The sequence below is a fragment of the Phoca vitulina genome, unplaced genomic scaffold, assembly GCF_004348235.1.
Source record: "Phoca vitulina isolate PV1807 unplaced genomic scaffold, GSC_HSeal_1.0 scaffold42, whole genome shotgun sequence".
Classification (NCBI taxonomy): domain Eukaryota; kingdom Metazoa; phylum Chordata; class Mammalia; order Carnivora; family Phocidae; genus Phoca; species Phoca vitulina.
Genome location: NW_022589745.1, coordinates 4,817,240 through 4,843,081, shown reverse-complemented (window position 1 = coordinate 4,843,081; position 25,842 = coordinate 4,817,240). Strand labels below are relative to the sequence as shown.

The window sequence follows — 25,842 nt, the reverse complement described above, 5'->3', positions numbered from 1 at the left end:
TGGGGCTCGATCCCAGGCCACCAGGATCATCACCTGAGCCGAAGGCAGATGCTTCACCGACTGCGCCACCCTGGCGCCCCAACTGTTTGTCCTCTCAAAGAGGATTTCCTTACTCTGAGCCATTCAGGGACTTACTAAGAGGTCACATACACACCCGCCCCAACACCACTTCCTTCTACCTGAGGATGAACTCCCCAATGTATTCCTGCCAAACCCTGCCAGTGATAGAGTCATTATGTCCCTTTTTTTTTCCCCAGATAAGGATACGGAGAGAGGAGCGGCAGAACATACTGACATCTATGATAAAGCCTGAACAGCAGTGGGCCACCCAGGTTCCCTGCTCCAAACTGATCCTACTCACACTCTAGCAGAAAAGGACAGTGTGTGGGCTGTGGGAAGCTGGTTTACGGCATCAGCAGCCGTCCCCCCGTTCCTGTGAGTCGCTGCTGGTTGGGAGCACGCCTCTGGCCGGCTCACGTGGGCGGCAGGTCAAACACAGTGCTCACTTCCTTCGAGGCACCAGGCAGAAGCTAGGACGACCAGCCTGGGAAATTCCTGTGTTTGGGGCTCTGTCATTCCCTTGAGTCCATGGGTTAAGACGTAATGGAGTAAGGAGCACGCCGTGGGGTGGAAACAGGCCTCGGGGAAGAGTCAAGAAACCAGCTCTGCTGCTCATTGACCACGCAACCCTCGTGGCCCATCTCCATCCCTCCACGGCCCAGTGGCCTCACCTCCACTTGGGCTTCGAGAGCTGGCCTCCAGGACGCCTGAGGCCTACGAGCCCCTTACTCCTCTGACCCACCTGAACAGGTGCTCCCGTGAGAGACCTCCCTCCCACTCTTGCTGCAGCCCCAGCAACAAACGTCTTCCCGGAGGTGGGAAACAGGTCTCAATGTGAGAGAGCACGTTCCTGATAAAACCCTGCGACTACGGGTCTGTTTCCGAGCGCATGATGGGCCTGCACCTGTGAGTCCTGTTCTGTCCATCAGATCCTGTAAACATTCAGGCCCCTCCAGTCCTACCAACAAATTCCACCTCAAGAGGCCTCCCCCTCGTATTCCTAGATGGGCGCATCCCGATCCTTTCACTGCAGTGAGTTAGTTAGCCAGTGCTGGTAGGTTTCCCCAAGTCCTGAGCACTGTTCTAGACACGGGGCTGCAAAGGCCAGAGGCACGCACACTGAGCAGGGTCTGATAACCAGAACCTTCTTCCTCTGGTTAAAGCACCTTCCCTGGGAGATCACAGCCTGAAGGAAAAGGGATCAAATGAAAGGTAGAAAATGACAAGGAATCTGTTCAAAGAAGCTTTAGGGAAGGCGAAAGGTTAGGCTGTGTTTTTAACTTATGTGATCTACTTCAGACAGAAAATTAAGTAAAATTTGCAGCTTCCGAAGACTTCTTACTGCGCCGATCTTACCAAGTTCAGGTATATCTGGACTTTGTCTTTGCCTTCTGTCCAGGAGCTGGATGGGAGGGTGATGGGGGCGGGGGGCACTGGAAACACAGGACAAGGCAGGAACCAGCTCTCCTGGTGGCCAGAGAGGCGAGGGGCTTTGGTGAAGGAGGCAGACACAGAATCGGCAAGAAGACACCGGGGCCCACTCATGCGTCTCAAATAACCAAGAGGCCTAAATGGCCCCAGCCTTAGGTCCTGGTGGCGCACTGGCAGGCCGGAACCAAGAACACTCAGGAGGCTGGCAACATGCGGGGTCTGCACACCCAGGAAAGGTATATGCTGGTAACAAAAAGAAAGAAGCCCAAAATGGAGTCACTGGCCCCCAGCACTGCAAGCCAAGACCTGATTACAGTTTCAGCCTCTCCCAGGAGTCCTTCTAAAAGGTCCCGATCAGCTCTGGTGAGGCCATCTGTAGGATAAAAGTCCTGCTGTAGGGGCACCTGGGTGGCTCAGTTGGCTAAGCATCTGCCTTTGGCTCAGGTCATGATCTCAGGTCCTGGACTGAGCCCCACATTGGGCTCTCTGTTCGGCGGGGAGTCTGCTTCTCCCTCTGCCCCTCCCCTTGCTCCTACGCACGCATGCTCTTTCTCTCAAATAAATAAATAAAATCTTAAAAAACAAAACAACCCTGCTGTTCCTTCTTCCCTGAAAAGAAGACGTTCCATCCCGAAACAAGCCTTTCTCTTCTTCTGCTGCTAGCTTCTTGCCCACCGTCCTTCCTGCAAACACCTTCCACTGTGTACGGCTGCTGGAGCGGCTCTCCACTTGCTGGACGGGATGCTGCCCGATTCAGGAATTGCTCAATAACGCCAATTAGGTCTTCAAATTTACTTGGTTGGATTTCGTTTTTTAACACAGGTACACACACACGGGAATTTTTGAAATGTATTAATGATGTTGCTGGGGTGGAGAAAACATTACTCAGCTCACACCTGCTGCCACGGAGGGCGGACATTTACTAACCGAAGGGACCCCACAGTGTCTGGTTCCAGCGCTGCTCCAGTCACCAGGAATGTTAGCCCTGAGCAGATGGACAGACAGCCCTGTCCTCCGGGAGCTTACACTCCAGGGGTCGGGGGGAGAATACATAAATCAACACACAGCACGTTGGCCAGGACTGTGTGTTCAGGGGCGACATTCAGCAGGGAGGCGGAGAGGTGCAGGGACCCTGTGCAGGGTGCCCTTACGCCGGAGGGTGGAGGGGGCCTGTTGGGGAGTGGCTGCGACCACCCAGGTCAGAGGTCGCAGCCTGTCCCGCAGGGCACGATGACAAACAGGGCCGATGACAAGTGCTCACATTCTGGACAGACTCTGAAGGAAAAGCTGCTGGGACGGCCGACAGTCAGGTGTGGGTGTGAGCGAGGGCAGCCAGGTGGCCCCCAGGATTCCGACAGAGCAGACAGGACACAAGCCGGGAGGAGCAGGTCTGGGTGGTTTCAGCGCTTCTCCGGCATCTGCCCACTGGCTGTGGGAAAACAGTGAGACCCCCTGAGCCCTCCTTCCCCATGAGGTAGACAGTATTCTGTGAGGGGCCAGGCAGAGCTCCCCAGAGCCTCTCGAGCCGGGTTTGTGGACCAAGGGCCAGGCCTTCTCCTTGGACGGCTTTCAAGCTCAGAATACTTTTTTTACACTTTTAAAGATTATGAAACAACCAAATCACAAACAAACAAAGAAAGGCCTGCAAAACCTAAAATACTCACTACCTGGCTCTTCGCGGGAAAGTCCGCTGACCCTCACTGTTATCAGTGGGCATCTCGGCCCCACAAGTGGGGCCAACCCAGGGTTCCTGAACAAGGTTCACAAAGACTCTGGAAACCCTCCCTGCGAGCTGGTTCCAGGTCAGGACCACGGCAAGGACCAGAGCAGCCCGAGTCCTGAAAATGCCACTGAGAAGGTGCACGAGCATGAGCGCTCGCCCATACGCCGAGACGTCTGCCTCCCTAGGCCGGGACATGACGGGTACTCATGACAGGGGTGCAGCCTGTAAAGGACGTTTCTCTGCTTCCCTGCCTTGGCACCCCAACCCACTGACCCACAGGCTCCCAGGATGTGTTCCAAAAAGAGTTCAGCATGGGCCAGAGGGCCCAGCCCACACACCCTGAGCGTCCCCATCACTCGCTGTCACTTTCCCCGCTCACGGCCGCGCTCGGATCGCCTGCACACGACTGCCGGCCCCCATCACTCCCTGTCACCGTCCCCGCTCCGGCACCCCATGGCCGCGCTCAGACATGCACTACGAACGTATCTTGATTGATTTGCCCTCTTCCCCCTCAAGAATGTGAGCTCCACGAGGAAGGTCAGTATTACCATTCGACAATTGAAAAAACCCACTCAAAGGAAAAAACGTCCATATGTGATCTTGTTCTCTCCTTCACTGCCTAGCTAACTAGGTAGGAAAAGACCAGCCTCCGTGGGGTGACGTGGGTGTCACTGGGGCGGAGAGGACAATTCCTTTCCCCAACAGCCAAGAAGCCAAGCAAAGTACAGCTCACTCCCCCTCACAGACAGAATAGAGGAGGTTCCCATAGAACCATTTGCTGATCAAATAACTCGGAAGAGCATCTTGACGCTCTTAGGAGTAGCTGCCTTGTTTTCTGGCCTCTCTGTTCCACCTGCTATTCTGCACTTGATCAATCAACACTGCAGAGGCAGGAAGTCAGCTCAACTTCACTTAACACATTACGAAGTGAGGCTGAGGAAGATCAACAATTTGCCCAAAGTCCCACGGTAACAAGTGGCCACTCCAGGATTCTACCCCGCCTCTCCTGACTTGGGAAGCCCACGTTCCCTTCCTGCATCACAAGCCACCGCCCAGGCTGCACCAGGTCCCAAGCGCTCACCACCCACCACTCACCCCACGGCTAGCCCCACTGCTCCGCCCGCTGGAGCCTGGAAGGGCTCTTTCCCTGCCAGCACCCCCCCATCCACAGCACACAAAGAGGGGACCGCTCACCCAACTGTCCTAGCTTGCAGAAAATAGAAGAGGCCGCCCTCTGAGGACCTGCACCACTGATGCTTTAACTTTTCCCACCTGAGAAGAATACTTTTCATCACAGAGAACGCTCCAGTTTCTCCATGAGGCATCTGGCTTAGTGATGGTAACAGTAAGACCATTTAGTGGCCTACAGTGCAGGAATCAATACAGCACTCAACTTCCCTCGTGAGAAGATGGGTCATCATCACATGAAGGCTCCTCTGCCTTCCCCCAAAATCAATGCCAAAGATTGTAAGTGCTAATATCCGGAGGGGAACTCCTCTGACGTGAGCCTCCTACCCACTCCCCGAGGAAGGCCGGCCCTTGGTTTGTCCTCACACAGGACCACCAGGAGGTCAGGGAGAGCCTGCCCCCTGCAGCTCTGTCCCACCAAGTCAGAGACTAGTCCCAACAGTACTTGCATATCCAGACCCCAGGCTCAGCCCCTCCCCGACCATCCTAGAACTCACATTCTGGCAGGGCCACTGCAATCTCCCCCAATCCTGGCCCTGGCCGGGAAGACCCCAAGTGCAGATGAGCTCATGAGATGGACAGAGAGCCACCAAAGTCATGACGGAGAGAAGTGATGGTAGCGATGCTGAGGACCCCTTCCCACCCCTCCTGTTCCCAATGCCTCGCCCGCCCCCACGCTGCGTCCGTCAGCCAGACAACGCTGGGAGCTCTACTAGATATAAAAACAAACGGCAACACTTACTCAAAATTAGCTCTGACATGGTGGGGAGGATCCGTGGTGCACAAGCTGAGCTTTAATTCAGAGAGAGAAGAAAAGCCCCGGACGACCAGGGTCAGTGCGCTAAGTGCAGAACCCGCTCGCTGTTTCCTGAACATGAAGCTTTGTTCACGGCCCACCCCTGAGGGACTCGAACAGAATCAAATAAACTGATGCAACCTTTCCTGAAGGGAGACAGAGATGCGAACTTCAGATTATTCCCAGGAAAACACCAGCCACCAGCGGGGAGCAGGCTTCCAAGGGGAAGCCTTCCTGCTGGGGATACCCAGAATAACACAAGTCTATGAACCGTATTTCCTTCCAGCCCAGCGTGCCAGCCCGGGTCTGTCCTCCCAGGACCAGGGCGCGGAGCCCCTGCGCGCAGAGAACAGACGCAGCCGCCGCCGACGTCAGCTTCGGGGAAGGACGGACCTGCTGCAGCGATAATGGGTCTAATGGGACCGTGTTCTCTTACGGACGTAAAACTCTTTGGTCACTTGAGAATCATTAGTATAGGATTACAGCACCAAAAATAATACAACCCACTCTGTCCAACCACTATTTTCCTCATTCACAAATTAGCACCATCCTCAGACACATCCGAGGCCGTGCACGAATTTCCTGACATTCCAGAAGGAAGCAGGTCCAAGTTCTGCAGGGCTGCATAAGGCCGAGTCTCCTCTCCTCTCCTGGCCAGATCATCCCCCTGCCCCCGCCCCTGAGCAAAGACGAAGGGAGGGGCTGGGGTGCTTTCTCGGGGTCCCCCACTGGCTGCAGCACCACGACCACATCAGGTTTCTCCCACTGGAAACTGAGGGTCTCCTCAACCTCCCCCCCACACCCACTTCTTAACGTCCCTCCAGGCTTTCCTTTCCTCCTGGCACTCATCACTGTCTTGTTTACCCTACTTATCTCATGGATTCAGTCCCCACCCCAGAATGTCCTCTCCCTGAGGGCAGCAATCTCCATATGCTTTACTCACTCCTGTACCCGGAGCTCCCACAGCAGCACTCTCAGGAAACACACTGCATGAGAGCAGGTCAGCACAATCGACACTCCACAGCTCCTGGCCCGGGGCGGGGGGGGGGGGGGGGGATATCTGTGCAAAAAGAACTACTTCCTCTATTATCTGAGGACCTCCCTTAGTAACAGGGAGAATCTTTTTTTTTTTTTTTTTAATATTTTATTTATTTATTTGACAGAGAGAGACAGCGAGAGAGGGAACACAAGCAGGGGGAGTGGGAGAGGGAGAAGCAGGCTTCCCGTGGAGCAGGGAGCCCGATGCGGGGCTCGATCCCAGGACCCTGGGATCACAACCCGAGCCGAAGGCAGAAGCCTAAAAACTGAGCCACCCAGGCGCCCCATAACAGGGAGAATCTCACACCCGTGGAACATCAACTATCTGGTATAACGTTCGCCGTTACACCTGGTATAATGTGAGCTATGTGGAAAGTCAGTATTTGCTGAGTGGATGGCTCAGTAACTACTCGCAATTAAGTGTGATTTTCTCTACAGTGAAATAAAAACACTCATTTTGGCCCAATAAATTAATGTGAAAATTGCCCAAAGGACCATGGTGTGAACATGCAGAAAATGTGCCAGGCTTCTCTTCCTGGGAACCAGGGCGCTGGCTCTCGGCCTCAGCTCTGCCCTCAGCCAGCTCCGTGACCTTGGCAGATCTCAAGGGCTCGGCGCCCCAGTGTACGCACACAGAAAATGATAGGGTTCATTTTCCACCTGTAAAAATCAACTGCACATTTTCTAAATTATAATAACTTGGTTAGAGTTAAGGAGAAACCAATCAATTTGCATTGCAAATGCAACGAGAGGCCCTTTGGAGGGGCAACAGGCAATATTCACCGACGCCCTTAAACAGTGTTTAAATCCTTTGAATTCATCATAGAATCAAAAACATCAGGGGCACGGAAATGTCCGTTACAGTATTTCCTGGAACATGATTAAACTTAAAGTGCATAGGGCGCCTGGGTGGCTCAGTTGGTTAAGCGACTGCCTTCGGCTCAGGTCATGATCCTGGAGTCCTTGGATCGAGTCCCGCATCGGGCTCCCTGCTCGGCGGGGAGTCTGCTTCTCCCTCTGACCCTCCCCCATCTCATGTGCTCTCTCTCTCTCTCATTCTCTCTGTCTCAAATAAATAAATAAAATCTTTAAAAAAAAAAAAACTTAAAGTGCATAAATGTAACCAGCAAAGGCAGAAGAATGGAAAAGTGCGGGCGCACCAGTTGAAGTCCAAAATGATACAGCACATTTAAAAGAGTTTTTCGTCAAAATCTACAAACCTTTACCTACGTTGACCCATTGACCCAGAAACCCCACTTCTGGGCATGGGAGCAGTATATAAAGTTAGTCACGGCAGTCCTGTTTGAAACACCAAAAGATGAAAAACAATCCAAGTCGGACACTGGTGAAATAAGCCGTGGGACATCCAGACTGTGGACACCGGGAGCCGCGGACAGTGCAGAGGGCCTCCTACGCATGAAAATGGAAAGGTATGCAAGACACATTAAAAAAACCCCAAGTATACAGCGGTACGTATTATGCCCTGAACCCTGCATGAGCGTCATGTATAAAGAAACAGTGGATGAATACCCTAGATCCTAATTAAAACAGCCTCCGGATAGGGCGGGCAAGGCTTGAGGTTGGAAAGAATGGCCAGGCACAGAGGCAAAGAGAACTTCCCAATATTTACATTTAAATAAATCTGCTTGCAAACCATATGGACGTCCCTATTTTAAAATTACAATGTTTTGTGCTTCCTTCAGCAACACATATATTAAGATTACAATGTTCTAATAAAATGAATTTAAATGTCATATTCATGATAGTTTAGGATAAAGAAAGGGTCTCTCTTCCGGTCTTCATTCAGTCAAGGGATAGTGTGTTCACTCGACACGCCTACTTAAAGTTAGGAAACGTACGTCACTATTATATAAATTGGGAGAAAAGTTCCAAATGATATTTAATAGCATTTTTCTTCCCTGAGCTTGCTCAGAGTTCCAAAAATGTCAGTGTATCTCCGCTCTCCTACATGTCTTTTCTGAATTTAAGATCTGACATTTATTTCATCGTCAAGAGGTTCAACATCCTCCGATGGGCTGCCTGTCAGAGCTGAGATTTCGGATGAGCACCTGTCAGCTCAAGGAGAAAGGCCTTCACAGTGCCAGGCTTTGGGGGAGTTTTTGGTTTTCCCACAGGGTAAAAAAAGAAAAGCGACATTAATTCAAATAAGAATTAAGAAATAATAATAACAGCTACTGTTTACCGAGAACTCCTCGGCCACCGGTCCTCGGCCGGCATCTGGCAGAGGGGCCCGGGCACAGGGAGGCCCGCCATGGAGACGGGTCCCGTCCCCCTCTCTTACCCACAGGCTCTCTCGTCTGAAACGAAACTAGACCGTGGGAAGCCGCAGGTGTCATGAGGGGGCGACGCCCCTGGCCACGTGCAGAACCACGCTTCAAACGCGTTCCAACAACACTCCTGGAGAAGAGGTGTGAGTTTCCCCCTCTCCTTCTACAGGTTAGGATCGGAGAGGGAGCTGCTAAACGAGCAGTCTGTGACCCACCGATGAGCACTACCATGGCCCAAGGAACGATGTGACCCAGTCCTAATTGCTGCATCCTTCCTCCCGCTGCTGAGCAGCGCGCTCCCCTGAAGCCCAGGAGAGCTGCAGAGCATCGGTCGGCAAATTTTACCCATAAAGGTCAGACGGTGAGTATTGTGGGTTTTGAGGGCCACACAGCGTCTGTAAGAATGACTGGACTCTGCGGCCGGAGCCCCAAGGCCGCCAGACACAGCTCCTAACCTGCCGGGCCAACCTTCCCCCTTCTCTACACAGTTAACTCGTGTAACAAAGTTTTTTGCCCCTAAAATTTCATGTCCACTCCAGAACGCCTGAGCCTGCTGCGAAGACATGTCACAGCCTCATCCTCGGCCCCCGCACCACCCTCGTGGCCTCACGGTGGACCCAGTCTGCACTGAGAAAGAACATTCTATTCTGGCCACACGCTCTAGTGCTTATTGCCTGAAGAAGTTCTGGACCTGCCCACACACGGCCTTCGCTGGGGCCGTGCCCACGGCACAAACGTCCTCCCCTGTCCTTCTCCACCTAGTGAATCTGTGTCTCTCCCTCACAAGCCTGCTGGTGGCATCTCCCAAGGCCCCCACAGACAAGCATGAGGACCCCCTGTGAATCTCACGGGCCCCGTGTCCGAGGCACCTCACCCACAACTTACCTCCACAGTAAGCTTACAAGAGTCTCAGGGTCAAAGCCACGTCACCTGGCCTCATGCTCCTGACTCTTCGTACCTTTTGTTCTGCGGGTTTGATGAGAACATGGCGGCCTCCCCTCAGAGGGGCCTAGGACGTGCCACAGAAGGAACCCAGCCAGTCTGCGGTTAAACAGGGAATGTAATTCTGATAGAAGATCCTCAGTCGCTTTTACCCAAGGAGCATAAGACACCACACGAGCCTCACACAGACAACGTCCTTCGCGGAAGGTGTGTGGTCTCCGGGATCAGAGGCCCCTGGGTTCGTTACCGTGTCAGCCACGTACCGTGGCAAGTCCCATGAGGCTCATGGTCCCTGCGGCGCCATCCTGAGCCACACGGCACATGCTGCTCCACTTAACCCTGTCACCGGCTGTGAAGGACACACCCATACCCCCACTTTATAGATAAGAAGACTGAGACGTCAAAGTCCCCCAAAGTCTCCCGTGTTAAATATCGGAGCTCAGCATCACCAAGGTAATGCTCACCTCACAGCTCCAACCATAACTCACGGCCTCGTGGGCGCCACTGGAGACGGCGTCTGCTCGTCGCTGATCATTCAACGTGTGCTTTTGGGATTATTCTGCCCCCGTTGGTAGAAGGTGAGCGCTGTCTGGCTAAGGTGAGCTGGAGAACTGACCTCACCACCGCTGTCCTGCCTGATCACCTGCCTTATCTGCACAGGCCTCTACAGAACGTTTCCTCTGGAAGTTTCAGCCAGGACACAGCCCGAGGATGGGACCGCCCAGCTTGGGCTCAGCAGCGTGCACAGGGTGGATACACCCCAGAGACACAGCTGTCTGCCTCGTCAGCCGCAGTCACAAGAAACACCTGCAGCAGCCAATCCCTCAGGGAGGAGTGTTCAGAAGCCAGAGGGACCAGGAAGCGGGGGACCTAGAAAGGGAAAGGGTGCCAACAGGAGTCTAACCCCACTTCTCCACTCCAAAAAATCGCTATTAGCCCATAGAAGAAACCACCTGGGGCTGCTTCCGCTCAGCCCAACCCACTCGAAAAATTCTTCTAAAGGTAAAAATAAGTTACAAGCATATGAAGACGTGTAGTTTAAGAAGATGAGTGGGGGTGAACACCAGAAGTTATATAATATCCTTGCTGTAGGTTGGGGGGAAGTTCTCTCCCAAAGTTTGACAAAGGAGCAAAGGGGCATGACAGCATTTCAGACTGTCACTCAATCTGCAGAACCTTCATGCAAATGAGCCAGCATGTGCCCACAACCCCTGCCTGGGACGAGGAGGAAGGGGAGGCGGAGGAGGAGGGGGGCCAGGTAAAATGAGAGTCTGCTCAGGGGTACACTGTTGCTCAGGCTTCCAGGGAAGCAGGTGGGCTTCGCTGGCTCCAGCCTGGTTGGCTTTTACTTGTACGAGGCGGTGGGCATGGATCAGAGAGCCATCCCTCCCAGGACACCACTCGTGAACCAGGCTGACATCCCCCCACCCCTTTGTACACCGGCAAGAAAAGACCAGAAAGAAAACTGCATTCAGTTCAAAAGCAGCAAAGGAGGAAGCTAGAAATAGCTCTTCTGTACTCTCTTCACTTGCAGTAGGAAAACATTCAAGGCCTCACTTCAAAGGTGGAGGTGCAGGTGCAGGTTAGAGAATTGGGAGTTGAATCCATGCCAAAAATACAGTAAAAGAGCGAGGGAGAGCCTTGGGAATCCTATTGTCCAAGCCCTCATTCTCTACATCACTCAGAAACAAGTGACTTCCACCAGCACAGAGCCGAGCGGCAGAATCAAACCAGGAGACAGGACTCCTAATTCCCAGATCAACGGAGTTGCCGGGCCACCCCACTGAGATCCCAGGGCTGCCTGCACTTATTCTAAAGATTAACTGGTGGCTCATTCCACGTGGCTGAAATGCTGGGCAGAGTGAAGGGTCAGGGAAAACACGCCGTCATCCTGAAACTATCTTGTCCTCAGCCAGACCCCACCTAAGAACCCCATTTATTTTTCAGTCTTAACCATCCCATCACAAAAGCTGCTCCGTTGTTTATTTTGCAACATTCAGGATCTTTTGGGTACGTACACTGAACAAGATCAGGATTATCCCGTATGCCAGACGGGCCCGTCAGCAGGGTCCTCCCCAACCCCTGCAGATCTCAGGGTGCCAAAGAAATCAGGCCCACTCGAGAAACCAGACAACTGAAGGCCACACCTCACAGACTCTTGGACATCGAGGGAATGGAGAGAACACCCACCTGCACAGCCATCCCAGAGGTCCCAAGTAACTTCCGGGCTGGGGCCAACCTCAAGCCAGCTGGAGCTTCTGGAACAAGGACAACACAAAGGGGTGGCAGGAAACCAGCAGACAACAATAAAGTAAAATAAAATGATGATCAGTGCTTCTGATTTTCTACACTCACCCGATATTCTACAAGGTGTGTGCTCTCCTTCGTAATAAAACAGACAAAAAAATGTGGCAACAAAAAAAGACATGTTTAGGAAAATAAGGTAGAGCCAGGAGTGATTTCTGTGCACAAAATCCACATCCTCGAGGTTTGTTTGCTTTCTTTAAGAAACATTTTTGTGCACTCAGTTTTGTGCAGGCCATGGCTTTGGGGGCATAAATGTAGCTCAAAACCTCCAACAGGGATGAGGGCCTGGGAGGAAGGACAGGAAGCACCAGGCCAGCTGAGAGGTCACAGCAGGAAACGTACAGAAAGAAGGCTCACGCCACCCGCTTCCCAGGTCTGGTGGCCGAGTGCCGACCCTGGCACCACATGACCTGGGTCACACAGGCCTGCAACCCCTGCTCTCCAGGGGAACTTGGGCAAGTCACTGAACCAAGCCGGGCCTCAGTTTCCACATCTACAAACGGAGGGCGACACCTGTAGTTTGTGAGGGCTGCCGGAACCAAGGACTGCAGACCGGGCGGCGCACACAACGATTACGTCAGGCAGTTCTGGGGGCTGAGTCTGAGATCAGGTGTCCCAGGGCTGGTTCCTTCAGAGGCTCCGAGGGACACTCTGTTCCAGGCCTCTCTCCCCCCTGGCTTGCAGGGGGCTGTCTTCCTCCTGTGTCCCTTCCCACCGTCTTTCCTTTTGATGTGTCTGTCTCCAAATTTCCCCTTCTCATGAGGACACCTGTGAGCTGGTGCATGGCCCACCCTGGTGACCTCGTTTCTACCGGATTCCCTCTGGAAAGGCCCTGTCTCCGCATAACAGCACATTCCGAGGTCCTGGGGACAGGACTCAGCACGTGAATTTGGGGACACACAGCCCACAGCAGTGCTCAGGGCCATCATGAGGACCAGACACACGAACAGATGTGACACGCTGCTAACAGGGCCGGAACTCGGTCAGTGCTCCGCAGGGAAGGAGGACAGTTGCCGTGGTCGTGACCACTGGTGCTCCCTCACGGATGACGGGCTGTCATCACGGCCAGAGCCAGGGACCAGCAGGCAGGAGACCCGAGGCGCCCGAGGCCACCTGCCATGGTGTCCCTGAACCTGGGACCTCATCTGACGGCCAGGCCTGAGCCGCACTCCACCAACCTCATGGCGTCACTGCTGGGGAACAGAAGACGCTTGGGGGACGCGGCGTGGCGGTCACCGCCCGCTCTGATGTTTGAGGAGAGTGATTCTCAGAGGCGTTGGCAGGGGCCCTACCGGGTCCAAAAGTGAATCCTTTGACCTGAAGAAGAGTTACTTTGCTTCTCCCTAGACACTGTGGCTCAACTGATTTGTAAAAAACAAATTTACAGGTAATTCTGGCTATTTTGTATGGCTGGACAAAATGACCAAGTCGTCAGGTGGGTCTGTCCCCTGTGAGGAGACCAGGCCGGCCCTGCGGAGCAGAGGGGCTCCTCCACCCCAGAAGTCCTGCTGGGAAGCCTGGGGTCTCATTACTGCCAGGGCCACAGGCCACACTGTAATTACCGGACCAGTGTGCCATGTTCCCAGAATAAACCCTTGGTTTGCCCTGGCCAAGGAGGTGACTAGCAATGGGCGAAGCTGGACACTGCCCACCAGAAGTTTGTTCTGGCATTAATTCGACCTGCCTGCCTTCTGTGCCCTAAATGTTCATTGTTCTCCTCCTTCAACCAAAATAAAATACAAATGTCCTTTGCCAACATATTTTAACTCGTGAGTCATCCCAGAGGATATTCTCATTGTGTAGTTTCTAATGCAAATAAGGAAAGCCAGACGGGTTCTAGAACATATATCCAGAGTGGCTGCGAGAGAAGACACTTGAGGAAGGGATCCAGGCAGGACTGGGCAGGCTGGCCCCGCCGCGATCGCCGCTGCCGTCAGCCCAGGCCCTGCTGTCTTAGCCTCACACCGTGCCAGGCGACAGCACCCTGCTGTCCCCTCAAGTTCCACGTCACGGCTGCCGGGCCCCGGGGAGCAGCTGTGGCAGAGCACGGGGGGCCCACATTTAAAAGCAGCGAACAACAAATCCCAGAACGTATTCCACTCCACGTGTGAACTGCTAAGAGCCTCGGGTCGTGGAGCAAACTACGCACCATCGGGGAGTCCCAGGAGGGCTGGGGACTGGGGCCGTGTGTGAGAACGCAGGGACGGAGGGGCCCCAAAATGCCCTGTGGATGGCTATAAAACTCAGGACCCCGTTAGCAGAAGCCAAGCAGGAACTCAAGGGTCGATCTGGGAAAAGGAGCCGGTGCAGGGTAGACACATGCACGTGCCAGAACAGAGGGCCCCCAGGTGCCAACGCCCAGGAGGTGGGACCACAGGGCTCGAAGCAGGGAACCGGGCCGTGTGCCCATCGGGGATCAGGGCAGGTGTGGAACCCGGGCGCTCGCCCAACCACGGGCTCCCTCTGAGACCTGCGTACACACGCCCCCCGCGGTTCTTACTCTACTGAACAAAGGAGCTTCTTCAGACCACCCGGACCCGCTTCCAAAGCACCACGCACTGCGCTGCAGAAAGCTGGGGGAGGAGGCCCTCGCAGAAAAGGCATCGAGCTAATATTAACCTCTACCTTAAAATGTTCTTTTTATAATAGGTTGTTAGGGATATTTTGGTGATTGGGGATTTCGACAGTGGCAATTTGTCCTTCTCCCAAAACAAACCTCAAAGCACAGGCTTGCAGGTTCTGGGAAGGCCAGAGCCGCTCCTACCGACCAGACGGCCCCGTCTGTGTCTCTGCTGTTTTGGTCTCTGCATCCTGGGAAGACAACATCTACCATGTGGGGAATGAGCCCAACATTAAAATCTTCCAGAGCCGCCCGGGCCAATGTGTCCTGATGAGACTCACAGGCTCGACCAAATCACCTCTTTTCTTACTAAATATAGGGCTTAAGAAACAAGGCAAATGCAGGGCCTCACAGGATGGGGCACACAATGGTTTGCTGAGTGAATGCCTTCTCTCGGACTAAATGTGTGATTGTGGGGTTTGGGGTGTTTTCCTCTTTCTTTCTTTTTAAATAACACTAAACTTTTAACTCTCTCAAAACTAAAATGGACATCCTGTTTAAAAATGGGAAACAATAAATGAAAACCCCAGTGAACCTATACTGGTTGTGAAAACAGAGATTTCCTTTTAGTATTACAAAATTAATTACCAAAAAAAAAAAAAAATGCTGTGCTTATTTCGCTGTTTACCTAGAAATGACAGGGAGACGGCGTCATCTACGGAGTCCTGAGGACACAGTCCTGCACACTGCACCTCCAGTGAAGTCATACCCACATGCACTTGCTGTCTGCATGTGAAGTTTACACCCGCGTCCAAGAGTGTAAGAGGGTACCCAAACCCTCATAATGGTCCCCAAAACTCATCAAAGCCCTAAATATACAGACCTTTCTGTAACGGGGTAATTGAGAGAAAACACCCTCCCTGCAGGAGGGGGCTGGGGGCTGCCAACCCACCGACCTGACGTTTCCACCGGCCCGAGAGTGTGGCCTGCACCGAGCAGCTCAGCCTCCCGCCCCGGCCTCCAACACACCCCCTTGCAGCAACCAAGGACGCGTCCCATTTCCTCCCCTGGCCACATCACAAACCACTGTGTGCAGCGTTTTATGCTCCCTGTGATGCTCCACCCTGGTAGCGCCCGGCCCGCGGAGCCGAGCGAAGCTCTCGTCCACGCGCCACTCCACAGGAAGCGTCCTGCAGAAGTAACCGGAGGACTCCCTCCTACGCGTGATCCAACTTCTACACCCCCTCTCCTCACACCCTCCTCGATCTCACGCCACAAGACGAGGATTCCACGGAAGGAGAATTCAGACCGAGGGTGGTATGCTCTCTGGCTGTTGGTTTTGTTGTTCGTTCCTTTATATTTCTGCTCTTCCTGCAACGGTTTCCTCTTGTTGGGGCCCCGACATTAGTCCTTCTCCAACTCTGCCTCGGAGCTGGTCATGGGGGCCAGTAGGTGAGTGAGGAGAACACGAGACTCGAGCAACTAGAGGGGCGGTTCTCAAATGCAAACCTCCCTACCGCGTGCACACTGCGTGCCCCACATTTTCCTCTCGTGTGGGGCTGCTTGGGGGCAGAAACTATATTAAATTCATCTTCAAAACCCCAATCCCTCATCCAGCGACTGCACATAAAGGACATATAACCCAGAAACTCTGAGTTTTACCTCTAGATGTGTCTTAACCAGTGAGAAGTCTTCTCCTCTTTGATTAAAAAGGAAGGACAGGGCGCCTGGGTGGCTCAGTTGGTTAAGCGACTGCCTTCACCTCAGGTCATGATCCTGGAGTCCCGGGATCGAGTCCCGCATCGGGCTCCCTGCTCGGTGGGGAGTCTGCTTCTCCCTCTGACCCTCCTCCCTCTCATGCTCTCTGTCTCTCATTCTCTCTCTCAAATAAATAAATAAAATCTTTAAAAAATAAAAATAAAAAAATAAAAAGGAAGGACAGAAGAAGAGAAGAAAGAAACACAGAAAAACGAGAGAAGGACAAAGGGAGGGAAGGAAGTTAAACTCCTTGGTTTATCTGAGCCTCTTCCCTTGTCATGTTCTTTCATTCTGTCATTTTGGATGGAGGCCCCCAGGGAGACGGCATCTACGTGGATCCACACATTCAATTATACAGATTCGTTCTGAGCAGGGAATGAAGCAAAACAAAGTGGTTTCTCAGAGGAGAACAAGATGCCAAGAAGTAGTTTAACAGGTGACAAGGAATGTCTGGGAGCAGGGAGAGCGACACGGGTCCCCAGCTGAGCAAGACAGAGCCAGCAGGCAGGATGCATCTGATCAGGATGTGCTGCGTATTAACTCCGGGGCCCAACAAAAAACTGAGTGGAAGTTCTTTCATCTCCAAAACACACGGACATATTTCAACCCAAAGACTCCTTGCTTGGCCAGTGAGGGTGAACATCTGCTAAACCAAAAGTCAGGCTTGTATTCTGAAGTATTTAACGTTCCTTCCATCTGGGAACTCTCGATGTTACCTTGCCCCCTTCTCTCCAGACCACGGTGTGTCTCTGTGGAAGGTGTAGTTCAGAAAGAAATGTCCTCACATGTCTCAAACACAGAAACTGGATGTCAGGAGTCAATCTGCTTCTCCTGGACTTGTTAGTCTGATTCCAGTCTACGTACAACTTGTCCCCAGTCCTCTGCTTCCACACGTGTAGGATGGTCCCCTTATCCATCCATCTTTTAAAATTACCATTATGTTGGGGCGCCTGGGTGGCTCAGTTGGTTAAGCTTTCAACTCTTGATTTCGGCTCAAATCACGATCTCAGGGTTGTGAGATCGAGCCCCACGTCGGGCTTGGCGCTGAGCATGGATCCTGCTTAGGATTCTCCCTCTCCCTCTCCATCTGCCCCTCCCTGCTCTCTCTCTCCCTCTCTAAAAATAATAATAATAATAATAATAAAATAAAGTAAAATCATGCTCATGTGGTCTCTCTTCCATGGCCAACCCTACCACAGTTCAAAGACCTCCAAAGGTTCAGCACGGGCCTCAGGATGGCACAAACCAGACGGAGAGCATGGGGTTGTCCAGTCGTGCACTGAAGACCTTCTGTGTGTGAGGGCCTGGGCTGGGCACCGGCTAAGGGCACCCTGCCTGAGGAAGCTTACACGTAGTTGATAAAATAACCCACGAGCCCAATTAACTACATAAAATAGAAAGAATAACATTTGACTGACTGCCCAGTAAGTGTTAGCTATGCAAGCTACGATCATATCACCGTAGCTATCAGCACAGTCCGAAGGCACATACACGTGCTACCCTGACCTTACGGATAGGACACCGAGCCAGGAGGTTAGAGCTCACACAGAACAGGACACGTGTTTATAGTAAGTGACAGGGATTTCCACATGCCAACAGACACGACTCGTCCCCCTTCCACCCCGCCATCGAGGGACAGCAGCTCCAGGGGAGGTGGCATTTCCAGGGGGCCTCTCCAGGAGTGCTTCACGGAAGAGGGCCCCCGGGGATCAGGGCCTTATGGAGCCTCCCATGGCAAGATGTCCAACAGAGTTCCCGTTTACTGAAATAAACGTTAACGGCGTCCTTGCTGTGCGTGTCTCATCTCTCCAAACACATTAGAATCTCTTTCAAGGCCGGATCTACGCCTATCTCTGGATCCCCAAAAGCTGCACTCACAGAGCCTTGAACAAAGTCAGTGCTTAATACAGAACCTAAATGAACAGTCAGCATCCTGAGACAGACAACGTACTTTTACAGGAGTCCAATCTCAAAAATAAAATAGCTCCAACCATCAGAAAATAATTTGTTCTTTCCCGGTCAGAACTGTGCTGCATATTATCGTTTTAACATCTGAGTACAGCTAAAGGAAGAAAGGGTAATCTGAATGTAAATCAAATGCCTACAAAGCAACCAACCTTTCTGTGATGTGATGGGGCAGTAAGAAACCCAGAATTGATTTAACATGAGACGTCGGGAAAAAAAGCTATTTATTATTTCTCTTCCAACCACAGAAGTATCATGTGTTTCTGCGTGTCATCCTTGCGAGAGGGCCATGCTGATCTTCTCTGTATGGGCCCAAATTTTTAGTATGTGTGCATTATCACATGATGTTTTAAAAAGAGAAAATACAACAAAAGACATAAAGAAGACAAATGATAAGCCCACAAACCAAGAAAGACATCAAGGGGACCAGGGTTATTTCAAACAGCAAAGTAGCACGCACACGCACACGCACGCACGCACACGCGCACACGCACACGCACACGCACACACGCACACGCGCACACGCACACACACGCGCACACGCACACACGCACACGCACACACACACGCACACACGCGCACGCGCACGCGCACACGCACGCACACACGCACACGCACACGCACACACGCACGCACGCACACACCCCTTCAACTGGCATTACACTGCCCAATGACCTCACACAATCCCTTTGCTGCCAGGTTCAAAATAAGACGCAGGCCAGTTCTTCCTTCAGCTGAAGGAAGTAAATAAAACCACTTGTCAACATGAATCCGGGAGCGGTGCCGGGACCCTGCGACACTCTCCCGTGTGCACACACCGGGACCCCACGCGGGCTCGGACATCACGGGCATGACCGCGCCCTGTGCAGAGGAGGAGGCTGGGAGCCAGAGAGAAGAAATGAATGCGCAGAACAAGCCGACGGCTCTTCTAACTTCCATCAACCTCTCTGCACTCCAGCATTTCTGAGTCATGACTGCTTTCTCCTCACTTGGCAGACCGGGTCAAGTTCCTTTAGTTGTGTATGTCGGTCATCACCTTTCAGAACACACGCCGGCCACTCTCATCGCCCTGATGAGGTAGCATCTAAGGACCCTGGGGGCCTCCCCCCACTTCACTGCTCCAACAAAACAAAGGCAGAGGCTCCCTTCCCGGCATGCCTTCCATGCATCAGAAGCAAACTTCTGCTAGGCTAGGTTTTTAAAAATAAGAACTTAAGCCAGACTCTAAGCATTGTTCTGGAAATGTCCGAGAGGCTCGACTCTGCTGTAAGGATTTCCTTCCAAAGGTACAAACGTCCACGCTGCACATCCTAGCCCATCCCGAGGGAGAAACAGAAGAAAATAAAATCAAAGGGTTTCAATGAGCAAAAAAAAAAACAACGCACGGTTTATATTCCTCCTCCTGTGTTTCCATGTAGTTTTCCATCGGCCTCCACGGTCGCAGAACAGCCTCCCAGATATTACAGACAATCTGTGCATTTCTAAAGAACAACTGATTCTTAGAATCCCAGAATGGGAGGGCTGGGGGGGGCGGGGCACTTAGGAAACAAAGGGTCACAGCAAGGAGGTGACACAGAGCTAACCTCGTGGGCCCCGCATGAGAGCAGGCGCTGAGGTCAGAGACCTGTGTCATGCCAAACCACTCGGGGTCCAAGGGGCCTGGGTACCCACTTGCTGCTCCAGCCACCTACAGTTCCCCAGAACGTGAGCAAGCAAATGGACCCCAGGGTCTCTGTGTTCTTAACCATCAAACTACTTTGCAAATGTTCTCTGTCCCACCCCATCTCTCAATCCCTCTGCTTCTTTTCTACCTTGCCCCCCAGCCCCCCGGCAACCCCTAGGCAGTGCCCTGGAGAGCAGGCTGTGAAGAGGCAAGGCTTCCCAGACCCAGAGACATGGGTGGGAGAGCTCCCTGGAGCCACAGGCCGGCTGGGATGCTTCTGACGGAGACCACCAGCCTCCCCGGGAGCTGGGTCTGGGCCGCAACAGTGTCTTTTGCAGGATCCGGTTGCCCTATCTCCCACGGGGAGTGGTGTGTGCTTGGGACAGGTCTAGGGTACTTGAGTGGGACCGTCACATGTCCTCCGCCCTCGGGGACTAAGAGATTGGCCAGGCCAGCAGCCAGCTCTGCTGGGCAATGACCGTGAGCCACACGTGGGCTCCCTGAAAGCATCATTTAGGCGGCTAGCCATGGAGTCAAGGGAACACTCAGCTTGTATCCAAGGGCCTTCAGAAGGCCCCTGGCTCTCGGCCGTGGTCTTCACAACCCACCCGGCAGCGCCCTGGACACCTGACCCTGGTCACGACCCAGACGCTCTTCCCCACCCTCTCTCTCTCTCTCGAGGGTTTTGTGAGGGAACTGGCCTTTCACCAGCCAGAAGCTTCCGATTCACACGCTGAGCTGCATGGGCCACTTTCGAGGGGAGCATGGAAGACAGCAGGCCCTCACCGCCCTGTGAGGGGACCAAGGTGTGCGAAGGAAGCAGGCAGGATTTGGAGCCGGGCAAACTGGACATTACATATGGGTCAGCCACGGAACCAACCTGTGGCGCCGAGCATGACCTCTCTGGGTCTCCATTTCCTTCTGTCCAAAACAAGGTGGAAAGGCCAACCTCCTAGGTCACCTCGAGGAATAAAGCAGGTTACATGTGCGAAGTGCCCAACAGGGCCTGGACAGAGGAAACCCTCACGAGTGACGGCTGTCGCAGTCATGAGCTCTTAAACTTCTTCTCAAAGAAAAGACACCAGTGTTCCCTAACATTTAATTTAACGTGTCCCATGCTAACTGCAAGTGCTTCTGAGACGCGGTCAGTGGGTGGGCTGCCTGTCCCTCCCCGCTGTAGGTGCTCGCCCTTCTGAGCACATGGGTGAAAGTCACGACCCATGAGGGGACGCAGGCCGGGCTTCGGCTCCCTCACGGCCTCGATTCCACGGGGCTCCTGGCACGTCTGAGCTAATGTCCACGGAGACTAAGCAGAGCTCATAAAAACGCTGCCCGTGACCCCTGGTGTGCGGCTGGAGGACAGGGAGAGCGCAGAGCCGGGCCCTGCGACGCCAGCAGGTGGCCGGCCTGGTGCGGGAAGGGCCCGGCTGCACCACGCAGCCTCGGGGGAGCAGAGAACAGGGTTCTGAGTCCTCTACCCCAGCTCAGACCACACGCCCTAGTTGGTCTGCAGACAAAAGAGAAAGAAGACGTTCTGCTGCCGAAACAAAAGCGTTCTGTGAGCCCGCGGCCTGCATGAGCGCTCAGGCCCCCGCGGTCTGAAATACCCGGGCGGTGGCCCCACAGCCACGCACAGGGTCTCAGTCTGGGGACGCCACCCACCTTGTCAGCCAAAAGGAGGGAGGCGAGGAACACGGAGCACACGTATTTCTCTGACTTCGGTGTTTTCAGGCACGTGCCGCAGAGACGGCGAGAACCACCATCTGTGTCCACGTGCCAGGCCTGGCCCCGCACGGGCCCCTGCCCACATTCCCAGTAACCACTGCCCTACCGGGAAGGACGCTTTGGGAACTCCTTTATGGCCACAGGACGCTCCCAGAATAGTGGACAATGAGGCCGTGGCCTGTCACAGAAGAGCCACGGCAAAGTGCTACGAACGCGCCCCCACGTTCAGGAGAGTCGGCAGCGCGACGGCTGAAGGCGCGGGTCACGGCTGACTTCCGCAACTCCCCAGAGCACCTGCCGCTCCACCAACCAGGGGCTTCAGAAGGGGGTCTCACGGGTCACCTCCTCGAGGTGTATGCTGACAAGTCTACACACAGCTAGACCATTGGGGTCCGGAACGTTCTCTTTAATACGCTGCTCCACTAAAACTCTTCTTTCTTTCCAAACCAGGTGACAGCTAAGGGGGTGGGGACAAAAGCAAGGAAGGCTTGTCCTCTCTTCTGTCTGGGCTGTCTCTGTCACAGCAGTTAGCAAGCCAGCCGGGTTTTGTCTTAAAACACCCCTTCGACTCTCTGGACCTCTGGCCAGTCTTTCGAGGGGAGCAGCAGGTCGGAGCAGTGGGGCTGTAAAGGGGTGGCCGGGGCGAGGCACAGCAGGACCGGGTTCCGGCACCCCACGGGAGGCGCACGTGACCACCTTCTGCAAGATGGCTGTGTGCTTCCATCTGTCACCTCCCAGAACAACGTGACGAGCCCTGCAGCGGTCCATGCGTTCCCTCCATCCTAACCGCCCACCTGAGTCTGTGATGGCCTCATGGGGCACAGCCTGGATCATCAGGCGGCCTCGGCTGCGGCCTCCAGGGGAGATGCTGAGACCCCAGTATGAGGCTGCTCAAAACACTGGGACTGGGCAGGACAGGGTGGGATCGAGATGCCCGCAGCACCTACAAGCTGGGGAAGGGGTACAGCACATAAGGACGTGTCTTCTACTTAAAGCCTTTGCAGAGCTGGGTCTCCGAATATACCCTTAGGTGTTCTCTAGGGTCTCAGAAGATGCCCAGAACCAGAAGCCCCAAACAGTCCCAGTATTTAGAGATATGACAGTGTTACTTCATCCCATAAATACAAGTGCGCGAAGCTGCTCGGAAGAACACGGGGACCGACAGCGCAGAGGCCCCACCCCCCGCAGACTGTGCATCGGGCACGTGGAGCCAGGACCACCGAGGCCACGGTGGACAGGGGGCAGACCAGTCCCCCGCCGCGGTCACGGCCTCACGCTCCCGCCCACGTGCCACTCCTCCACAGAGCTACACTCCGCACACAGCCACAAGGGGGTGCGAAAGGGAGTTGTATCACTGCGCTCCTTCAGTCAGCAACACCCCGAAGTGAGTCCTGACCTTCAGGTGCTCTCTCAAAGCCCAGCAGACGCAAGACTCCCCGCTGAGCTCACAGTGCAGTCTCCACGGAGCGAATCCACGACCGCAGGACCCAGGCACGGGGGGCTGCGACAGAGAAGGGGCTTCTGCACCAGACTTGTCCCGGCTCAAGCTTCCTGCAGACCCCTGACCAAGGGGAGGGAGCAGCCAGTGAAAAACCATCCCTGCACTCCAGCCAGGTGGTCGCCAGGGCCCTGAGAGTATGAGACACAGCCAGGCCAGGTTCAGACCCTGAACTTGGCCCCTGAAGCCCTGGGAGCCATTGATGGAGTTCTGAACAGAGGGTGTCTTCATGTTGGTCATTTTAGAGCAATTACTCCAGAGCGTAAGGGCAGAGAAACCAGTAATAATGCGGAAACAGCCTCCAAGTTTTTTGTAGCGTGTGGACGCTATCAGATAATGAGTAAGGGAGTCGACTACACACGACCAAGCCTTCCAGGAGTGACATGCTGAGTGGGGCTGAAGAGTGGCCCCAGATGCTAGGAGATCCGAACAGAGCTCTCTGAGGATCTCCCTGGAGGCAGCAGTGAAATGGAAAGCATCTCTGTGTAAGAGTCAGCAGACCTGGATGCAAGAGCCAATGGAAAGTTGGATTCCAGAGCTCTGGGACACTCCGTCCCCTCCCGCCCTGCAAGCCTCACGCTGCCACCTGTCATGGGGGATGGTCACGGGGACGGTCACGGGGACGGTCAGACAACGTGCGCACAGGAGTGGGGAAAACACCAGAGGCCCACGAACGAGAGCAGTAAGGCGGGAAGCTGGAGGCTCTGAACACCTCCGACTGCAGCTCGGCCGCCCACAGCCATGCCAGGTACACCGTGTGCCACACACGGAGCACACGGGGACGGTCATGGCAGGTGCCGTCCTCAGGGACTTTACAGGAAAATAAACAGCTCTGACTGTGTGTCTTACCTCAGGAAAACAGAAACTCGGAATCCGCCAGTTGGCAGCCGAGACTCGGTGTCAGACACAATTTCCTACGAATCAGAGCCCCCTTCACCTGTCATCTGGGCTATTCTGGAGCACCCCGTAAACCTCAACAAGGCTTGCAGGGATCACCGCATTGTCCAAGGTCTCAGAGGGCCCAAGGCCGTGTGATATTTTTACAGCTTCTTTTGGAGTGAAGTGCTGTCCGGATTTCGTACTCACTCTGAACTGAACTAGTATTTAAGTGTGCTGATTATAGCTGCAAACACACTGCTGATTCCAGCGTGTGGCTGGAGAGGTGGACGAGGAAGAAGCCTTGGAAATTTACAGCACAGAAATAGCATGCAGTCTGTCTGCTTGAAAGAATCGACCCCTCTGTGACCAACAGTGAGAAGACGAGCAAGAGCCTGAAGCAGACAGAAGACGGAGACAAGGCGAGTCTTTTTGTCACCCTATCCCTGTTACGGGACACTCGACAGGCTTCTCCTCGGTCTCCCCAGGAAGCCCACAGCAGACCCAGGGCCGGGATGAAGGAGACGCGGCAAGTCTGGTTGGAAAACTGTGGTCACCCAAGCAAAAGGCCTGGACAGACAGGATCTGGATTTGAAGAAGTCATTCACAGCGGAAATGTGTACCTCGTGGCCTAGTTGGCTCCACAGGGAATGAGCTGGTGGCTGCAGAGCCCAGAAGGGGCCGTGAAGACATGAACTCTGCTCCAGCCTCCAGCCCACCCGTGACCCCCTTGGGGCTTCCAGTTTCTCTTCTGGTGACATGTAGGGGTTAAATGCAGAGGAGTGTCGGTTCTGCAGCTCCCCGGCTCTAGCTGCAGGCCAGTGCGAGGAATCCTTAGCTAGAGAAGGCTGCAGGTGCCCAAGCCTGTTCAGTCGGAGTCTGCCCTCACTTTTACTTCCATTTATTTTTAAGACATCAGGCTTCCGTGAGACTTATTTAAAGAAAGGGCCACTGCACCACCACCTCCCCAAAATAAGTTTGGAAACTGCTATACCACAGAGCTCCATGACTTCCTTTGCACTGAAGGTTCCACGAGGCTATATCCAGACACACAGGTGTCGCCAGGCAGGGAAAGGTTCGGGAGAAAAGGCACATCTGATTCGGGCCTAACAGGGACTGGCAGAGTGCCACAGACACCTAATAAACACATTTGATAATGAAAGCCCGGTGTGTCCCAGAATTTCAAGTCCCTGACGAAAACACAGGACAAAGAGGTTTCTTTTAAAAAAACAGATACTATCGGCCTTTTCTTTTGTGGGCAGTAATGGTGTGAGTCTCCTTATACATGCTGATGCACTATAGAAAATAAGAGTAAAATGAAACTACAGAACTAAAAGATCTACAATACCTTGCTGATAATAACTAGTTTTAACACGGTCCTGTTCTTTCTTTATGTTTGCATAATGGATGAAGGAGTCTCTCTACTTACATACAGGTTGGATCTGGACCATTCATCTAGTCCAAACCGACCAACAAATGTGTCTTTACCCTAATACTCACACACACTCCACTGAAGCACCCTCTGGGATACTCCCAATACCGAAGTGGGTTTAGGACTCGAGAGACCATACCTTTAGTAGAACAAAGATGTAGTGACTTTAAAAAACAAAATGAGAAACAGCTACTCCTCTCAATATGATGAATTAGATTCCATAAAGGTCCCTCACACTGGAAAGTAACTAAAGCCCAGTTAAAATACTGAACCAAAAAAAAGCACACATAGCTTATAAACTAAGTCAATCACAGTGTTCTAAAGCTTTGTGTGTTTTAAAAGCCGAGGAGTTACAATATTTATCTTAGACTTTGTATAATATATGGTAGAATTTCAGCAGTATCCACTAAGAGAAAAGAAATAGAATGTATAACTGCCAAATTATAAAAGGGAAAAATGCAGTTAAGATTACAAAGAAACGAACATGCACTAAAAAAAAAAAAGAAAGAAAGAAAATAGTATAAAAATAATTTGGGAAATAAAATCCAAATATATTAAAGATCATAAGAAATAGATGGATTAAACTTAATAG

The 25,842-nt window shown here is 53.2% G+C and overlaps 1 protein-coding gene and 1 pseudogene across 7 annotated transcripts in view; both read right to left on the bottom strand.

Annotated features, from left to right (window-relative positions):
* RNF144A (ring finger protein 144A) overlaps positions 1-25,842 on the bottom strand; it is a 182,813-nt gene that overhangs the window by 118,436 nt on the left and 38,535 nt on the right. Inside the window, exon 3 of one of the 7 annotated variants that reach the window (XM_032430117.1) lies at positions 11,657-11,724. The exons of 4 other annotated variants lie outside the window; for them this stretch is intronic. Coding sequence is in view for 2 of the 3 variants with exons in the window: in XM_032430119.1 (XP_032286010.1) it covers positions 5,145-5,163 (19 nt within the window). In the remaining variant the exon portion in view is untranslated. Of the gene's footprint in view, positions 1-5,144; positions 6,219-11,656; positions 11,725-25,842 lie in introns of those variants that run through there. 2 more of the 7 variants (XM_032430119.1, XM_032430112.1) reach the window with 2 other exon arrangements.
* Positions 18,303-18,399, bottom strand: LOC116648309 (annotated as a pseudogene).